General features: G+C 45.3%; 1 protein-coding gene across 1 annotated transcript in view; it reads right to left on the bottom strand.

Moving 5' to 3' along the window:
• Window positions 1–215: 215 nt before the first annotated feature.
• Window positions 216–19,385, bottom strand: part of CCDC69 (coiled-coil domain containing 69) — a 42,707-nt gene continuing 23,537 nt past the window's right edge. The window contains exons 3-9 of the mRNA XM_075342225.1: window positions 18,803–18,939; window positions 16,680–16,767; window positions 15,382–15,422; window positions 15,020–15,121; window positions 9,178–9,297; window positions 6,862–6,959; window positions 216–1,408 (exon numbers count right to left, since the gene is read on the bottom strand). Of these exons, the coding sequence (XP_075198340.1) occupies window positions 1,234–1,408; window positions 6,862–6,959; window positions 9,178–9,297; window positions 15,020–15,121; window positions 15,382–15,422; window positions 16,680–16,767; window positions 18,803–18,939 (761 nt within the window). The 3' untranslated portion in view covers window positions 216–1,233. The remainder of the gene's footprint in view (window positions 1,409–6,861; window positions 6,960–9,177; window positions 9,298–15,019; window positions 15,122–15,381; window positions 15,423–16,679; window positions 16,768–18,802; window positions 18,940–19,385) is intronic.

Below are 19,385 nucleotides of genomic sequence, written 5' to 3'. Positions count from 1 at the left end.
GTAACCCCAAATCAGTCACCTAAACTGCCACCGTAACCCCAGTCACCTAAACCGCCACTGTAACCCCAAATCATTCACCTAAACCGCCATTGTAACCCCAATCAGTTACCGTAACCCCAATCAATGAACCCACAACCCGATTTGGGCCGCTGATGGTATTTTTTAACAAAAAGACGCCCAACAAAGATTTATAATACACTGCAATATTACAGTATTGTAGTTTATTGTGAAAAATCACTTAGGAGATACCAAAAAAAAATGTAAACGAAATAAAAAAATAATTGAAACTTCGCATCACCACATTTTCTCAGAACATAAAGAATAAAGAACGAATTTACATATTTGGTATCACAGTGTAACTGTTCAATATAATAAAATGACAGGATGAACGCCGAATGGAAGGAGATTGAAAATCACAGAATTGCTGTTTTTTGGGCACCCCCCAAAAAATAGATTATATCTAGTATAATGTACCCCAAAGTAGTAAGGATAAAAAGTACAGCACGTACTACAAAAAACAAAAGCACTGATACAATGCCATCGACTGAAAAATAACAAAGGCGGAGAAATCTAATGCAAAGAGGGACCTCGCTGGATCTCTGTTGCGTAAGTGTCCGCATAAAGTTGGAGACAACCCTTTTTGTGCTGTAAAACGTATTTTTCAGCAGATCAGGGGTGGCCGGAGATCAGACCCTTTCTTTGCTGTAAAACATTTTTCTGCAGATCAGTGGTGGTCGGAGATCAGACCCTTTCTGTGCGGTAAAACGTATTTATTTTTCTGCAGATTAGTGGTGGTTGAAGATCAGACCCTTTCTGTGTTGTAAAACATATTTATTTTTCTGCAGATCAGTGGGGGTCGGAGATCATGAGGTCATGAGGATCTAGGACGTACAGGATCATTTTCACTTATACGCCTTCATCCTGCGGAGGTCACAAAGTAACATGAAGTAAAGATATACAGCGAGTTTAATGACAGTTGTGTTCTTCACTTTGGGATTAATGACAGAGTATAATAAGATGGATGATGGGAGTAGTGGTGGAGGCGAAGCACTACTTCCGTCATGCGCTCCAGTGACAAGAACTGGGTTTATTGATTTTATAATTAAAAGTAATAAATAAATAAAACGTTGCGTCCGATGCCGTCCAGGAGAGGAGATGATGCTCGGATCAAAGCTTCAGTCAGTATAAAACGATTCTTGAACAATCAGTCCGTTATTTCCACCGCTCTTTGGTCTAAGTCACCAAAACCGCCACGTCCTGTGAGGATATAGACAAAGAGTAGGGCCGGGATCCATCTCCGCTGACGGCCCGGTACACGTGCTGCTCTTTATCGTGCTGCAGTTGCTCCCGGAGCTGGACTTCCTTCTCTAGGGCCGCTTTAGTGCTCAGCAGCTCCTCGGTCATACACCTGTAACACAATGGAGGATTACTTCACATCCATTATAACAGAGTCTGATAATCCGGAACATAATTCAATATACGGTGGATATTTACGAGATCAGAAGCAGAAAAATAAACAGTGGGACACCTTAGAAGAAAATCACACCACTCCTGTGTGGCCTACGGTGAGAGGGGACCTGCCGCTGAATTATTTTCTTGCTGCATTGCTATTCCTGTAGTGGCCACTAGAGGGAGCACTCAGCTTACAGGTGAAGGGGGCATGCATTGCGCAGTATGCTTGATATGTGGTGGGTGCCAGCTGTTAGGCCTCATCATAGGCACTATATACTAGTGTGCAGTCAAGTGATAGACTCCTAAAAATACAAAGCATAGTTTAAAAAAAAAATGTTTTCATCTTTTTAAAGTGAACTGGCTGTACGCTCTCAACCAGGTATGTGCGATTGTGAAAAGTCGCGGGATTTCACAGGAAAAACCTACTGCAAAAGCCGCCGAGGACTGAGCTGTGCTGGAGGTTAGTCAGAAAGGTAGTTCCCCGGTGGCTTCTTCCCGCCAACTGCCCTGGTTGGACAGGTGGCCACCTTTACGCGCACATGGGCAGAGACCTATCAGTCCGGGGGAAGCAGGCGGGAAGAAACCACTGGGAACTAACCTTTTCGACTAACCTACCGTATAGCTTGGTCCTCAGCGGCCTCTCCTCGCCCACTGCCCTGGACAGGTGTCCTCCTATACGCGCACATAGGCAGAAACCTGTCAGTGCAGGGAAAGCAGGCGGGAAGAAAGCACCTTTACGACTAACCTCCCGTATAGCTTGGTCCTCAGCGGCCTCTCCTCGCCCACTGCCCTGGACAGGTGTCCTCCTATACTCGCACATAGGCAGAAACCTGTCAGTGCAGGGAAAGCAGGCGGGAAGAAACCACCTTTACGACTAACCTCCCGTATAGCTTGGTCCTCAGCGGCCTCTCCTCGCCCACTGCCCTGGTTGGACAGGTGTCCTCCTATACGCGCACATAAGCAGAAACCTGTGAGTTCAGGGAAAGCAGGCGGGAAGAAACCACCTTGCCGACTAACCACCAGCACAGCTCAGTCCTTGGTGGCTTCTCCTCGCCGGCTGGCCTGGTTGGACAGGTGTCCTCCTATACGCGCACATAGGCAGAGACCGGTCAGTCCGGGGAAGGAGGCAGGAAGAAATAGCCGGTGACCTACCCTTCTGACTAATCTCCAGTACATATCAGTCCGCAGCGGTTTCTCCCTCGCTTGCTGCTCTCGTGTCTGCCTATACATTCCCATAGGCAGAGACCTGTCAATCCAGGGAAAGGAAGCGGGAAGAAGCCGCTATGGAACGACCTTTCTGACTAATCTCCAGCACAGCTCGGTCCCCAGTGGCTTCCCCTCACCCGCTGCCCTGGGCAGGAGTCCACCTTTACGCTCACATAGACAGAGACCTGACAGTCCAGGGTAAGCAAGCGGGATGAAACCGCAGGGAACCCACCTTTCCAACTAATCTCCAACACAGCTTGGGACCCAGCGGCTTTTACACTAGGTTTTGCTCCGAAACGCTGACATACCCGTCTGAGATCGTACAACCTATGTCTGATACATTGGGCAGCACACATCAGCTGTCAAGTACACTTTACATGGAATCTGTCAGCAGGTTTTCGCTATGTAATCTGAGATGTAGGTGCAAATAACCTGATTCCAGCAATGTGTCACTTACTGGGCTGTTTTGCTGTTTCAATACAGATTAGTGTATTATCAGCAGTAGATTATCACTACAGGACTAGCTGTCTTGTATCGCCTAGTCCTACTACGCCCCCACCACTGATTGGCAGCTTTCTCTGTACACGGTATGTTGACAGAAAGTTGCTTATCAGTAGTGTGGGCAGGTTATCCACAGCTCAGCATTTGGAGCAGTGTATAATACTGTGTAATATCACAACAGCTGCAGCCAGTAAACTAAGTGATACATTGCTGGAATCAGGGTCTCTGTCCCTACACCATGCTACTCTCAGATGAGGTAGTAAAAACCTGCTCCTTCTAAATGTTTATATATAAAAATATATATTATTTTATTTTTATTAGGAAACCTGGCTACACAACCATTTGTTATTGTAGCAGAATTTTTAAAATGAAAAAAAAAAAAACTTTACAACAGGCCCAGATTAAGATTTTTTTTTTTCACAGATCTTATAAAGGCCTATGTATTTCTATGGTAAGACACCAAAACCCCGATGCCGTATGATCCTGCAGTTTCTTGCAGCCGCTCTCTACCTAGTTACTGACTGATAGAATGTAAGACTTGTTTGTTGTCTGATACCATAGAGATACATAGGTCTGTAAGGAACTGTGGATGCAAAACGATAGGTCCTTTTTTAGGGTCCCCCAAACCCAAAGATTACCATTAAGAGGGAAAAATTCTTAAAAAAAAATAAATAAAAATGGAATGAAAGTATGACAATATTCACTTTGGAATTTGTACAAATTCACTATATAAATGCTGAACCTGTCACATTGCTAAAATAGATTGATCGGAAATTCTTATACACTGAGGGTATATTACAAATGCAGAATTTTGGTATATCTGAGAGTAATTTGTACAATAGGACATTTTTAATCAAGACCTATAGATCGGTTACTATTACTGTATTTTTCGGACTATATCTGGTTTTAGAGGAGGAAAATAGGAAAATGAAATTTTAAGCAAAAAATGTGATCATGACACACTGTTATGGGGCGAGGATCTGCTACTGACACTGTTATAGGGGTAATGTCCCCAAATTCTCTACTAAGGTACCCCAGCCTCGTACTGATCCTCCTGCCTTGTATATGATCCCCATCCTTGTATATATGTACCCCATCCTGATATATATTCCCATCCTGCTATATACCGCCATCATGGTATATATTCCCATCCTGCTATATACAGTGCCTACAAGTGGTCTTCAACCCCCTGCAGATTTAGCAGGTTTGATAAGATGCAAATAAGTTAGAGCCTGCAAACTTCAAACAAGAGCAGGATTTATTAACAGATGCATAAATCTTACAAACCAACAAGTTATGTTGCTCAGTTAAATTTTAATACATTTTCAACATAAAAGTGTGGGTCAATTATTATTCAACCCCTAGGTTTAATATTTTGTGGAATAACCCTTGTTTGCAATTACAGCTAATAATCGTCTTTTATAAGACCTGATCAGGCCGGCACAGGTCTATGGAGTTATCTTGGCCCACTCCTCCATGCAGATCTTCTCCAAGTTATCTAGGTTCTTTGGGTGTCTCATGTGGACTTTAATCTTGAGCTCCTTCCACAAGTTTTCAATTGGGTTAAGGTCAGGAGACTGACTAGGCCACTGCAACACCTTGATTTTTTCCCTCTTGAACCAGGCCTTGGTTTTCTTGGCTGTGTGCTTTGGGTCGTTGTCTTGTTGGAAGATGAAATGACGACCCATCTTAAGATCCTTGATGGAGGAGCGGAGGTTCTTGGCCAAAATCTCCAGGTAAGCCGTGCTATCCATCTTCCCATGGATGCGGACCAGATGGCCAGGCCCCTTGGCTGAGAAACAGCCCCACAGCATGATGCTGCCACCACCATGCTTGACTGTAGGGATGGTATTCTTGGGGTCGTATGCAGTGCCATCCAGTCTCCAAACGTCACGTGTGTGGTTGGCACCAAAGATCTCGATCTTGGTCTCATCAGACCAGAGAACCTTGAACCAGTCTGTCTCAGAGTCCTCCAAATGATCATGAGCAAACTGTAGACGAGCCTTGACATGACGCTTTGAAAGTAAAAGGTACCTTACGGGCTCATCTGGAACGGAGACCATTGCGGTGGAGTACGTTACTTATGGTATTGACTGAAACCAATGTCCCCACTGCCATGAGATCTTCCCGGAGCTCCTTCCTTGTTGTCCTTGGGTTAGCCTTGACTCTTCGGACAAGCCTGGCCTCAGCACGGGTGGAAACTTTCAAAGGCTGTCCAGGCTGTGGAAGGCTAACAGTAGTTCCATAAGCCTTCCACTTTCAGATGATGCTCCCAACAGTGGAGACAGGTAGGCCCAACTCCTTGGAAGGGGTTTTGTACCCCTTGCCAGCCTTGTGACCCTCCACGATCTTGTCTCTGATGGCCTTGCAATGCTCCTTTGTCTTTCCCATGTTGACCAAGTAGGAGTGCGGTTCACAAGTTTGGGGAGGGTCTTAATTAGTCAGAAAAGGCTGGAAAAAGAGATAATTAATCCAAACATGTGAAGCTCATTGTTCTTTGTGCCTGAAATACTTCTTAATACTTTAGGGGAACCAAACAGAATTCTTGTGGTTTCAGGGGTTGAATAATAAATGACCCTCTGAATAAACTTTTCACAATTTTAAAAAAAAAAAAAAAAAAAAAAAAAAAAAAAAAAAGAAATAACATTCTTTTTGCTGCAGTGCATTTCACACTTCCAGGCTGATCTACAGTCCAAATGTCACAATACCAAGTTAATTCCGAATGTGTAAACCTGCTAAATCTGCAGGGGGTTGAATACTACTTGTAGGCACTGTACCCCCATCCATCCTGCTATATACCCCCATCCATCCTGATACATACCCCCATTCATCCTGGTATATGGCCGCATCCTGCTATATACCCCCATCTTGCTATATGGTCTGTATCCTGTGGCACACAAAAAAAAATAAACATTTATACTCACCTTTCCTCACTCCATGCAGCGTCGCACCTCATCCTGTCAGTGTCGGCAGCAGCGCCGCTGGAGTGTGGAGCCGGCCACAATCCCTGCAGCATCGCTCGTCCACCTGTCTGCCGGTCAGCTGACCTGTGTGGAGACTAGCGGTGCGCACAGCGATGACGTCATCGCTGTGCTCACCGCTCTCTACACAGATCAGCTGGCCGGCAGACAGGTGGACGAGCGATGCTGCAGACAACGGTGACAAGTGAGTATACTGATTCACTGCCCCCCGTGCTGATGATGATGGGCGGGGAGCAGTGAATACAGCCGCACATGATCACTCCAGGCTATAGTTGCCAGGGGTGATAACGCGGGCAGGATCTTTACTATGCGCGCACCCCCCGCCCATCATCCCGCCGGCTTCAGCGCTGAGGGATGATGGGCGTGCATACGAACGGAGCGGGCCCACGTGGTCACGGCAGGCTGGTACAGCCTGCTCATGCCACAGATGACCCGCTCCACCGCAGCACCCTCATTTCCCGCAGCCACATTCAGACTATAAGACAAACCCCCCACTTTCCCCCAACATTTGCGGGGAAAAAAAAAGTATGTATTATAGTCCGAAAAATACGGTATATTGTGGAGGAAATATCACATTTATCCTGTGCTGTATAAAGGCGGCAGGACAGGATTGTGAGAAGTTTGTTTTCTTGTTGCTTTGAATATGCAAAAATCCCAGATAATCATCTAACAAATGTGGAGCCGAAATGTAAAGTAATAGAAAACGGAGTGCAGGGCTCACACTGCGATGGTGGAGTGCTTCTGGGTCCGCTCCTGGAGAGCTTCATTCTCCTGCTGGAGCATCTTCATCTTGTCCTCCAGGGCAAGGATCCTCTCCATCTGCCGATAACACACAGAATTGGTTTTGCAAGCATAATACGTACGTTAATAAGTGAGGGCCGAAAAAGTCAAACAGAATTTAAGAAACTTGTAGAATTTAATAGTAAGTTCACCAGTCTCATAAGGTCTAAGATGTCCATTTAATAATGTATGCAGTTTGTACTGTGAAATCTGGTGAGGTTTTATTTAAAAGGGGGATGAAGATCACAAGAAATAAGGCAAGACAAGGGGTTTGACTACTAGGACTACCACCGATCACCAAAAAGGGGGCTCCATAGTATTGATGGGAACAGCCACCATACTCGTCTATTTCTACAGGCCATCCTTAATCACTGCTTTATCCGAACTCCTCATAGCCACGATCCTGTGGATGTGGTGGAACCAATCTGTCCACATTTTGGCCGGCAAACCCAAATCGATCTAGTATTGATCACCATAATTGCTTCTAACCTGAACATCCCTTTGATTTGGATGTGACTAGATTGAGCAATAAAACAGAATACATTATTAAAACAGAAGTTATACCTTATGAGGCTGTTGTACTTACTATGAAAATATATATTTGTAAAATCCTATATGAAAGTTTAAAGAGAAGTTGATTGGAGGTACATGCTATCCGATCTACAGGCATTATGTATCAGACACTGGTTTTATCATATCAGCCATGCATGTTAGACTAACGCTGCAGCGTGTCACATAAAAAAGTACTTTACTTCTCTCCACCCACTACCAGTGATTGACAGGTCTCTCCCTGTGTGCATGTACGGGTGGACATCTGTCACTCCAGGGAAGAAGCCGCCAGGGACTCGCCTGTCTAAGGCTGTTTTCACACTACGTTTTTTTAACATGCGTCCTGAACGTTTTTTTTTAACGCAAAAATAGATCCAGTGCAAATGCGTTTTCATTTCAATGCATTTGCAGTGGACTCGCGTCAACATGCGTTCACATGCGGTTGCGTGCGTTATAGTGAGGATCCAGCGACTTGCAGTTTTTTAATTTTTTTCAAAACGCTACTTGTAGCGTTTTGAACTGCGTGCAAATACTGCAAATCGCTGGATCCTGACTAAACAGCTCACAAACGCATGTGAACGCTGGCATGCTGATAGACAGGATCCTGCTTGGCCAGAAATCAGCCTGGCGTGATCACAGTCTCTCCTCTCCGCTCTCCTCTGCTCTCTTCTCCTCTCTCTCTTCTCTCTCCTCTGCTCTCTCTTCTTTTCTCTCTCCTCCCTTCTCCTCTCCTGTCTTCTCCTCAGTCTCTCTTTTCCTCTCTATCCTCTCTTCTCTCTTTTCCTCTCTCCTCTCTCCTCTTCTCTCTTCTCTTTCCTCCTCTATTCTCTCTCCTATCTCTTTCTTCTCCTCCTCCTCTTTCCTCTCTATCCTCTCTGCTCTCTTCTCTCTCCTCTCTTTTCCCCTTTCCTCTCTGCTCTCTCCTCTTCTCTCTCCTCTCTTCTCCTCTCTTCGCTCTCCTCTCCGCTCTCTCATTTCTTCTCCTCCTCCTCTATTCTCCTCTTTCCTCTCTCTCTCTCCTCTTCTCTCTCTTTCTTCTCCTCTCTCTCCTCCTCTATTCTCTCTCCTCTCCGCTCTCTCTCCTTTCTTCTCCTCCTCCTCTCTTCTCCTCTCTATCCTCTGCTCTCTTCTCCTCTCTTCTCCTCTCTCTCTCTCCTCTCTTTTGCCCCCAGCTGTGTCTGAATTTCCAGTCTGTCACGTTCAGTTCCACTCACTCACGATCACATGACTCCAATGCCCGCCCATAAACTTCAAGTGACAGGATTCTGTAAAATACTACATGCATTTCTCTTTGCAAACACAGGATCTGCTTTTGCAGCAAAAAAAAAACAAAAACGGTTCATGAGGCATGTTAAAAAAAAAACGTAGTGTGAAAGCAGCCTTACTAGTATCCTGTGCAGTATCCTGTGCAGCTGTGCCCAATGGATCAGGCAGCATGTATCAGCTGTCAGGTTCCTCCCCGCTGCTGCGCAGTACAAGCTGCAGCTGCAAATCTAGCTGGGTGAGTGGAAACTGAATACACTTGAACTCCTCATGAGTTCTTATCCATTACTTGGACACGCAAAATGCTAAATTTTATTAATCAAGATTATACATGATTTTCATAGTAAGTACATAAGCCTCATCAGATCTAATGCAGCTTATATATTGTGAAATCTGGTGAAAATCCTCTATAAGAGAAATACAGGAACAATATGATATAACTCACCATGCCCTGCTGGTTCAGTAGCTTCTTGTCTTTTTCCTTGATCAGGTTATTCTTCATCTCGATGACAAAGTATAAGCTGTGAAACTCCTGTTCCCAGAACTCTCCGGGGCTCCCATAATCCTTAGTAAATACCATAAAGGTGATATCATGAGGAAACAAAGGCGCAGCATTGGCCTCAATGACCGGAGTGTGTGTATATGGATCAGAAACAGCGCAGTGTACTGGGATCTTAACGAGAAGATTATTCTTGTACAACTACTGTAGACTGATAGCCGGCAAACAAAGTATAGGCGCTTCTTATGGGGCCAACTCGGAATTACCCACCACTACCCTGCAAATGCTAGAAGTATAGACCTTTAAAAGAGAACCTGTCACCAGGTTTTTCCCTCATCAGCTGTGAGTCCTTATATACAACAATCCAGAATACTGTATATAAGAGCCCAGGCCGCTGTGTATACCGTAAAAAACACTTTTATAGTACTCACATAAGAGGTGGTCCAGTCCGATATTCATCGCTACTCGCGGGTCTTGCGCCTCCTCTATGCTGTGTTCACCCTCATCCTTCTCAGCCCAGTGTGGATGACGCGCCCTACATCATCCACACAGGCCAGCATTGCGCTCCTGCCCAGGCGCAGTATGATCTTCCCTGCTGAGGGCAGAGCAAAATACTGTAATGCACAGGCGCGAGTAAAGGTCAAAGACCACCCGCGCATGCGCACTACAAAACACTGATCTGCCCTCTGTGGGCAGATCACAGTGCGCCTGCGCAGGACGACATAGGACGTATCATCCACACTGGACTGAGAAGAAGGAGGACGGCTATGGAAGGGACATAGAAGGCGCCGGACTCGCGAGCAATGACACCCATCGGACAGGTCCGCCCCCTAGGTGAGTATTATAAAGGTGTTTTTTACAGCGTACAGAGCAGCCTGAGCTCTTATATACAGTATTCTGGAATGCTACGTATAAGGGCTCACTGCTGATGCCCACAGCTCAAAAGGGAAAAACCTGATGACAGCTTCCCTTTAAGCCAGCCATTGGCATGTTCCAACACTAAAAAGGGTGGAAAGTTACTTATGCGTGTAAAAACGAACCTGGCAGTGCGGCAGGATTGGCGCAGCTTAGAGTTGATGCAAATAGTTTTGTGCAACCGGTTCATTGGCCCCTACAAAAATCTGACCCCTGGACAGGAGCCGTGAGAACTGCCTCCTACCTGACCGCACACACGGCTCTTATTTTGATTAGCCAACTTGTCGCAACGTCACATATAACCAGGACACGATGACATCGGGTAGTGTGAATCGATGTGCACCAACTCTTGTGCATATCAGAATACTGGAAAACTATTAGTAAGTGAAATGAAAACACCTTTAAAGAGGACCTGTCACAAGGTCAAATGTTTTTGCTCTTCTTTTATTCCCGCTTATTTTGTATATTGCTTTTGATATAAATCTGTGATATATTGCCAGAGATACAGGCTTTTTTTTTTTTTTTACGCAAATTTTTATTGTTTTTTTTTACCAAGTGGTGTGGCTCATATAGTACTAATGCACACCAGCCTAAAGACATGCCCCCGAGGAGCCATTCAGCCACACCCCCTTCATAAAGGCCATACAAATTACCATTAAATAAAAGGGTCCATCTCTCTGGAATGGTATAATAGATTTTAAAAGAAAATACACTGGGAAGCAGAAGGAATAGAATAGGAGCAAAAAGTGCCCTCTTTAGAATGGTGACAGCTACTCTTTAAAAGGGGACCTGTCAGGTGCAATCTGCACCCACAACCAAGAGCTGTTCTGGGTGCAGATTTCTAATCCTTGCTTATCAATTCCAGCCAATAATAGCATAGATAAAGGGATCTTTAGGAAAAGTGTTTCTAAAGATTCTTCATTATATGCTAGTAAGGCCAGGGACTAGTCACAAGGGCGTTGGTTCCCTTGGCTAGTTGGCCCCCTTAGAATGTAAGCAGGCCCCTGAGGGCCTACTAACATTCTAATGAATGCGCAACGTCAGAGGATGGTCGATCTCACCTCTCTGCTGCCATCGCGTCTGACGCTGGACTTTGGCTCAGTGGGGATGATCCCGGACTTCCAGTCACGCACAGTATACGTGTTTGAAGAAAGGATGCGTACACCCTGCTTCATGGTTTGCAAGACCAAAAGTCCGGGATCATGCGCACTGAGCTGAAATCCAGGAGTCGGATGCGATGGCAGCAGAGAGGTGAGCGTGACCATCCTCTGATGCTGTGCATTCATTAGCCCAAAGGGGTGTGCATACATGCTAAGGGGGCCGACTAGCCAAGGGAACTAACGCCCTTGCGACTAGTCCCTGGCCTCATTAGCATATCATAAAGGATCTTTAGAATACTTTTTCTAAAGATCTCTTTATCTATGCTACTAGATGCAGGGACGGTTAGGCAGGGATTAGCAATATGAACTGCTCATGGTTCTAGGTGCATATTGCACCGGACAGGTTCCCTTTAAGAAACTAAGTAGAATTTAATAGTAAGTACACCAATGTCATAAAATCTCAGTTTAATAATGTATGCAGTTTGTATTGTGAAATCTGGTGAGGGTTTATTTAAAGGAGTATGAAGATTGAAAATTGTTAAAATTATGACTTCCTACATCAACCACTAGAGGCACTGTTGTGCATACTGATTATTGAGTTTTTTGGGGGAAAAAAAATCAGTATGCAATAACCTCCCTCTAGTGGTGGATGTGCGGAGATACAATTCTATCCTGTGACCGCAACTACTAGAAAGATTTATAAAGTATTCCGGATCCATCTAAGAAAAGTAAACCACATAGTATACGATTGTGATCCAACGTTGGTAATATATACGATGTTTGCATAAGTTGGGAGATTCTGCACAGCATGATGTGAGCCGAACGTTACTGAAACGAAACAGATTCCATCCTCGAAACACAAAACCCTAAAACAAATAAGCATTACATACGGCAGAAAGGACAAAAGGGGGAAAATGTAAACTTTTAAATTTTAAACTTTTGAACTTTTTTTGTTTGATAAAGAGAACCCTGGCTCAGAAAATACAAGCCTGCCCTTTAAGCCTTTATGTGCAAGACTAGAGGGAGGCCAGGAATGCAAAACACACCTAAGTGTGGAGAGATTATCAAAGGAATAGGATTACTGCACTGTGCCCCAAAATAACTACAATGTGAATAACAATGAGTAACGCACAGATCTGAGGAATTCAGATTTGCCAAAAGGATTAAACTGTGCACGTACACCATAAATACAGTAGGGCTCTATGCAAAACGATGCAGGTGCTAAAGGGACTACTCCTGACATGGCCGTTTTAACACTTTTATTTAAAGGGAATCGGTCACCAGATTTTTTCCTCCTCATCTGAGAGCAGCATAATGTAGGGGCAGAGATCCTGATTATAGCAATGTGTCACTTACTGGGTTTCTTAGTGTAGTTTTGATAAAATGCCTGTTTAATTAGCTGTAGATTATCATTAGAGGACTACTTGGCATGCTGCCAGGTAGTCCAGCATATTCATGAGATCTGTATAACTGCTAGATCTGCAGCAGAGAAAACATTGATTTTTATCAAAATGACAGCAAACAGCTCAATAAGTGACACATCACTGGAATCAGGGTCTCTGTCTCCACATTATGCTGCTCTCAGATGGGGGAGCAAAAGCCTGGGGACAGATTCCCTTTAACAATGCTGTAACTTTTTTTTTCTTTTTTTTTTAGAACCCTATTTTGTTTTTTTACTCTGTTATTCCTCCTGGAATTCTCTCAAACTGACAAGTGAGCGATATACTATAATTTTGTCAACAGAATGTGCCCTAAAGGCCGCTTTAGACGCTGCGATATCGTTACAGATATCGCTAGCGTGAGTTCCCGCCCCCATCATTTGTGCGACACAGGCAAATCGCTGCCGGTGGCGCACAAAATCGCTAGGACCCGTCACACTACTTACCTGCCTAGCGACGTCGCTGTGACCAGCGATCCGCCTCCTTTCTAAGGGGGCGGTTCGTTTGGCGTCACAGCGACGTCACTAAGCGGCCGCCCAATCAAAGCGGAGGGGCGGAGATGAGCGGGACGTAACATCCCGCCCACATCCTTCCTTCCTCATTGTGGGCAGCCGCAGGTAAGGTGAGGTTCCTTGTTCCTGCGGTGTCACACGTAGCGATGTGTGCTGCCGCAGGAACGAGGAACAACATCGTACCTGCAGCAGCAATGATAATTGGGAATGGGGGGGGGGATGTCACCGATGAGCGATTTTGAACGTTTTTGCGACGATTCAAAATCGCTCATAGGTGTCACACGCAACAATATCGCTAAAGCGGCCGGATGTGCGTCACAAGTACCATGACCCCCAACTAGATCGCTTTAGCGATATCGTAGCATGTTAAGTCTTAAACTGTCAGCACTTACTGGACAGTGTTTAGCGGCTTTACATGTTGCGATCTCGTTAGCGAGATCGCAAGCGATCGTACCCACCCCCGTCGGTTGTGCGACACTGGCATATCGCTGCCCGTGTCGCACAACCTTGCTTACACCCGTCACACGAACTTACCTGCCTAGCGACGTCGCTCTGGCCGGCGACCCGCCTCCTTCCTAACGGGGCGGGTTGTGCGGCGTCACAGCGACGTCACACGACATTCGACCAATAGAAGCAGAGGGCGGAGATAAGCAGGACGTAACATCCCGCCCACCTCATTCCTTCCTCATTGCAGGCAGGACGCAGGTAAGGAGATGTTCCTCGCTCCTGCGGTGTCACACACAGCGATGTGTGCTCCCACAGGAAGGAGGAACAACATCGCCAACATCCTGAAAACGATTTTTTGTTTCAGGACGACCTCTCCATGGCAAACGATTTTGCCCTCTTTTGCGATTGTTTAAGATCGCTCTTAAGTGTCACACGCTGCAATTTCGTTAATGACGCCGGATGTGCGTCACAAACAACGTGACCCCGACAATAATTCATTAACGATATCGCAGTATGTAAAGCCCGCTTAAGAGTTCGTAGGGAAAACCCCATTGAAGATGAGTGATGGTACCACATTGGTGTTGGTTGTATCTAAAAGGGGTTGTCCACCATTGGCCAATTCCTTCTACATTGCTATAGTGCCTATTGTAAAATAAATAAAAACATATAATCACCTTATGGACTGGTGCAGTTCCCGGGATTTTGGAGCGGTGATTCCCAATGGTCACATGATATTGTTATGTCATCTGACCGCTGCAGTCAATCAGTGGCTGTTTTGCCTATTATACCAAAGAGGCACGTGTTATGTGATAGCTGGGATTGGTGACATTGCCGGGATGGCGTGGGTCTGGGGGGTAAGTGTTTTTCGTCTACATGGAGCATTTAAATCACCACTCCAGGGTTTTGTTTTATTTATTTCACTGCTGCAGCGGTGCTTTAAATCTAAGTCCCCTTCCCCCTGTCTAATACTCAGTTGCCACCATATTCATTTGTTATTAGTGTCGCCACCATAGGTGTCCGGCGATTTGTGACGACCTGCAGCTCCAGGGAATCATGGAGCGTGCCATTGGTCACAACTCAATACAACTCTATAAGAGCCTCGTTCTGGCTCTCATAGACTTGTAGTGGGAGCTTATAACATAACGTCTGACTTCCAGCCAGCAAGACGTTAGTCACAAGATGGGCACCATGGGACCAGAATGGGCTGATAAAAGAGGAAGACGCCGAAGGGTGAGTATAAGACCTGACTCGTGCTTAAAACACCATTATAGCGCTAAAAAAAAAAAAAAAAATATAAATAATCGCAGTAGTAGTGCTTGAAGAAGGAATTGTCCTGTAGTGACCCACTCTTACCAAAGGTGAATATTTTTTTTACCTTAATATGCCTCTCATAGTTTTGTTTCAAGGCAGATGCCTCGCTTTGCTGAATTTTTTGTAGGAGGGATTCCAGCTGGCTTTTCAGGTCAGTGATGGTTTCCTAAAAAAGTAAAAGTAGATATATGGGATAATTTATTTCCGCATTATACATATGAACATCTAAAAAGGGGTCGTCATTAGCCATTGCATCAAGAGGGAGAAAGAATGGAGAGGTGGCCATGATATGCGGATATGTGACTACCTCTCTATTCATTACCCTCCAGCAGAAACACCTATTTTGCGGACAAGTGCAATGGAAAACCCAGAAATGCGCATGAAAATATTCAAAATATTCTTTTAATTTTTTTTTTTGCTTCTTACTGAAAGTGAGGCCTTTTCTTCTTTAAAGTCTTTCTGCAGCTCTGTGGGGAAGGGAAAAAAAAAAAACAAAAAAACGACAATTCGTAAAAATGTAAGGATTGCAAGAACTAAAATAATATAAAAAAAAAAAAAAAAATCACAAAACCTATATTATAAATACTAAATATGTGCTAATCATTTAGTAATTAGTGATGAACGAGCACTACCATGCTCGGTACTCGAAATGAGTAGGTTGGACGCTGGGATGGGCTCAACTAGAGTAATGAGCATAATGGAAGTTAATGGGAAACTTGAGTATTTTTCTGAAAGATCTTTGGGGAAAAAGCGCTTGAGTTTACCACTGTCTTCCATTATGCTCAGTGCTTGAGTTGAGCCCGTCTGACCTACTCGTTTTGAGTACCGAGCGTGGTCGTACTCGCTTATCACTAATAGTATTAAAAAAAGTAAAATCATACAAAAAAACAAAACAAAACAAAAAAAAACACCACACAACACTAACGTCTCCATGTTCCCTATGTTTCTCACTCAAAGTCTGAGGTGACAGCTAGAGGCACAAGTCAGCAGTATGGACACCAAACACCTTTATTGTGTAGACAACTGGTGATAAAGGGCATCGTACGGTTGCCTAGGCATAGGCAACCGGTCCATTCTATAGTGTGTGTGTGTGTGTGTGTGTGTGTGTGTGTGTGTGTGTGTGTGTGTGTGTGTGTGTGTGTGTGTGTGTGTGTGTGTGTGTCCCGCGTATCATGCTACAACTCATGAAAATAAACCAAATAAATCAAGGCACGATTGGTGAGAACATGACTGCTTAGATAATGGTGAATAGCCACCACAGCTCCTGTGGTGATGCCCTCAAAACACACTAATGGCATTCTTAATAAAGCTGAGCACCATGATCGAATGCCCGGTACCCGGAACGAGCAGGTTGGACGTTCGAACGGGCTCAATTCGAGTACCAAGGATAATGGAAGTCAAGCTGAAGATCTTCTAGAAAAAAAATGCTCAAGTTCCCCATTGACTTCCGTTATACTCTAGCCCGTTCGAGCGTCCGACCCGCTTGTTTCAGGTAGCATGCTCACTCATCACTAATTCTTAAGGGTTGCCATGGCAGGTTGGGCCTAGCAAAGGTTTCCAAGCCTGTTCTCTAGTAAAGCATAACCTCACTGGCCGGCTGTGTTCTCCAGTTCCCCCTGCTGTCAGTCCTCCTCAGTTCCATAATACATATTAATATGTACACCATTTTTTGTGTATTGTCTCCCCTGACAGCAGTGTAGTTCACTGTAGAGTACATTATTTACCTGCAATTTTCACATCCATTTCAGCCTTCATTTCTGAGTTCTGCTGTAAAAGTCGCTGCTCTGTTTCCGCATCCGCATCTCTTTTTGCCTGCAACACCAAACATTTACGGCTTATTCACATGCACCGGATCTGCTGCAGAAAGCGAATGCACCTCCCAGGGGGTGACGGGGTGGATTACAGGCAGTCAGAATGGCACCAAATCATGTGGTTCTTGATGCGGATTTATTGAGCCTAATAAACAAACCTCGATGCTCCCCCTCTGCTGACGATTTCACGTCTCCTTGCAGTGTTTCCATGCCGGTCTCTGTATATCATGGTCTTCCTTTTGGAGACATTCCGTCATTTGTGATCACTACAGCAGGAGGCCAGGATGCATCAAGATCGGCAAGGAAACACTACTAGGAGACATGAAATCGTCAGCGGGTTTCCATGCCGGTCTTGGTGCATCCTGGCCTCTTCCTGTAGTGATCACAAATGATTACCAGGATGCACCAAGACTGGCATGGAAACATCGCTGACGATTTCACCTCTCCTAGCAGTGTTTCTTTGCCGATCTTGGTGCATCCTGGCCTCCTGTTGTAGTTATCACCAATAATGTAATGTCTCCAAAAGGAAGACCAGGATGTACAGAGACTGGCATGGAAATGTAGCACCCCTGAACCCATCAGGGTGCTACAAGGTTCTGCATCGCCAAAAGGATGAAGTGTACCCCGTTAGGGACTCAGAACCCCAATGTCGGTAACACCAAAAACCCAGGAAATACCAGTTTTCCCCAACAATCCCCCATACAATGGTACTTAGCTAGGGTGGGACCATGGATGGCCGCCTAGAGGTGGAGCCACTCCAGTCCACTAGTTGACCAGGTGGGAGGGGCAGACTGTGGGGAGTAGTCAGTTGAGTAGTGACTGTAGAGGTGTGAAAATGGAAGCAAAGTGACATCCTGACTCAGGTTAAAGGTGACCTGGTACCCAGGAAAAGTTGTTGCCGGTGGAGTACTCCCATAACTATGCACCGACGGGGTACAGGACCCAAGGACAGGAAAGAGCTTCAAGCCGACCTGTTAACACCTGCAAAGCAAAGGGGACCATCAAGGACCTTGCTGACCCTAAAGAATCCGAAGACTCAGTAGCAAAGGGAGAACTGGGGACAGGACCAGAGACTCCAACCCCACAGCGTTCACGCTACCGTCAGGCGGACAGAAATGGACAAAGCACAGAATGGGGACCCCCAGTTCTATACCACAGGGACCCAGTTACCAGAGACAGGTACAGGGGAAGAAGGTATCAGAGAAACCAGACTGGCACTGGGATGAAAGGAACCTGGAGGCGAAACCAGCTGGCTTCGGGCTCCCAGTTCCCAACTCAAAACAAGTGAGTAAACCAGTTGCACTGAATACCTGCGTGGACTCCCTTCTTTCGACACTCACCGCACCATACACCCGCTGGGGCAATACCCTACTTGCGGAGGGACTACCATACTAGCTTCCAATACCACCAGCCCCAGTAGAGACATTCTGCAGCGGCGACTCCCTACATTTGGCCGCAATACCGCAAGTGGCATCACGTATAAACCTTATTCAATAATCCCCTGTAAATATCTCCATTACAAAAAGGGCCCAGGGCACGGAACCGGGTAACGGCCACCACTGTGACATTCCCCAGACGTACACTGCCTGGAACTGAGTACCCCATATCCCTGGGTGCGACAAACACTGCAAGGAGAGGTGAAATAGTCAGTGGTGTTTCTATGCCGGTCTCTGTGCATCCTGCACTCTTGCTGTAGTGATCACAAATGACTACTGAGGTGTACAGAGACCGGCATGGAAACCCCGCTGACGATTTCACGTCTCCAAGCAGGGTTTCCATGCTGGTCTCTGTACATCCTAGTCTCCTTTTGGAGACATTACATCATTTGTGATCACTACAGGTGGAGGCCAGGATGCACCGAGACTGGCATGGTAATCCACTGCTAGGACAGAGGAAATAGCAGAGGGGAGCATCAAGGTTTGTTTAAGAGGCCGACCCATGGGAATATTCATCAAAATGTCTCAACGTCCAAAGCCGGACACGCAGCACTGAGCTGCTCCCCAATCTGTACTTTAATAAACTATATGTGAACGAACCTGTCCCTTCAGCTCATGTTCCAGCTCTTCTAGATTGAGGATGTTGGCCTTTTCCAGGGCCACCTTTTCCTCCTTGAATCTCTGAAGGAGGTTTTTGATTTCCTGCTCATAGTCCTTTGTCTTTTGAGTCCCATTATCTAAAGATTAGGTCAAGAAAACAAAAAATATGACCATGGTGGAATCCAACCAGCAACTTCTATACAGTCATAACATTATCAAATAGAAAACCATTTGCGGACAACGTAGAAGTAAACCACCTATGATAATGATCACATGAGGGTCAACATTAAAAGATGTCCGCTACTTATCAATATTTAAAAAAAAAAAAAAAATGGGCCCATGATGGTACTAAAAAAAAAAAAAAACAAAACAAAAACCCAACACCTTGAATTCAGCTTTCGACTTCCACAAGTGCCCTCTGCAGCTCGATTGGGTTGCTCTTTCTTTAGTGGCGGGTTCATCGAGGTCGCTCATTGGCTGCAGTGGGTCACGTTCCATCCAAGGTGGAAAAAAGTGCCAGGCGACTTTTTAAAAAAAACAAAAAAAAAAAAACAAAACCAATTTGGGGGGTTGGATACTCCAA

Source organism: Anomaloglossus baeobatrachus, chromosome 4, assembly GCF_048569485.1.
Source record: "Anomaloglossus baeobatrachus isolate aAnoBae1 chromosome 4, aAnoBae1.hap1, whole genome shotgun sequence".
NCBI classification, from domain to species: Eukaryota; Metazoa; Chordata; class Amphibia; order Anura; family Aromobatidae; genus Anomaloglossus; species Anomaloglossus baeobatrachus.
This window is presented reverse-complemented; position numbering and strand designations above follow the sequence as displayed.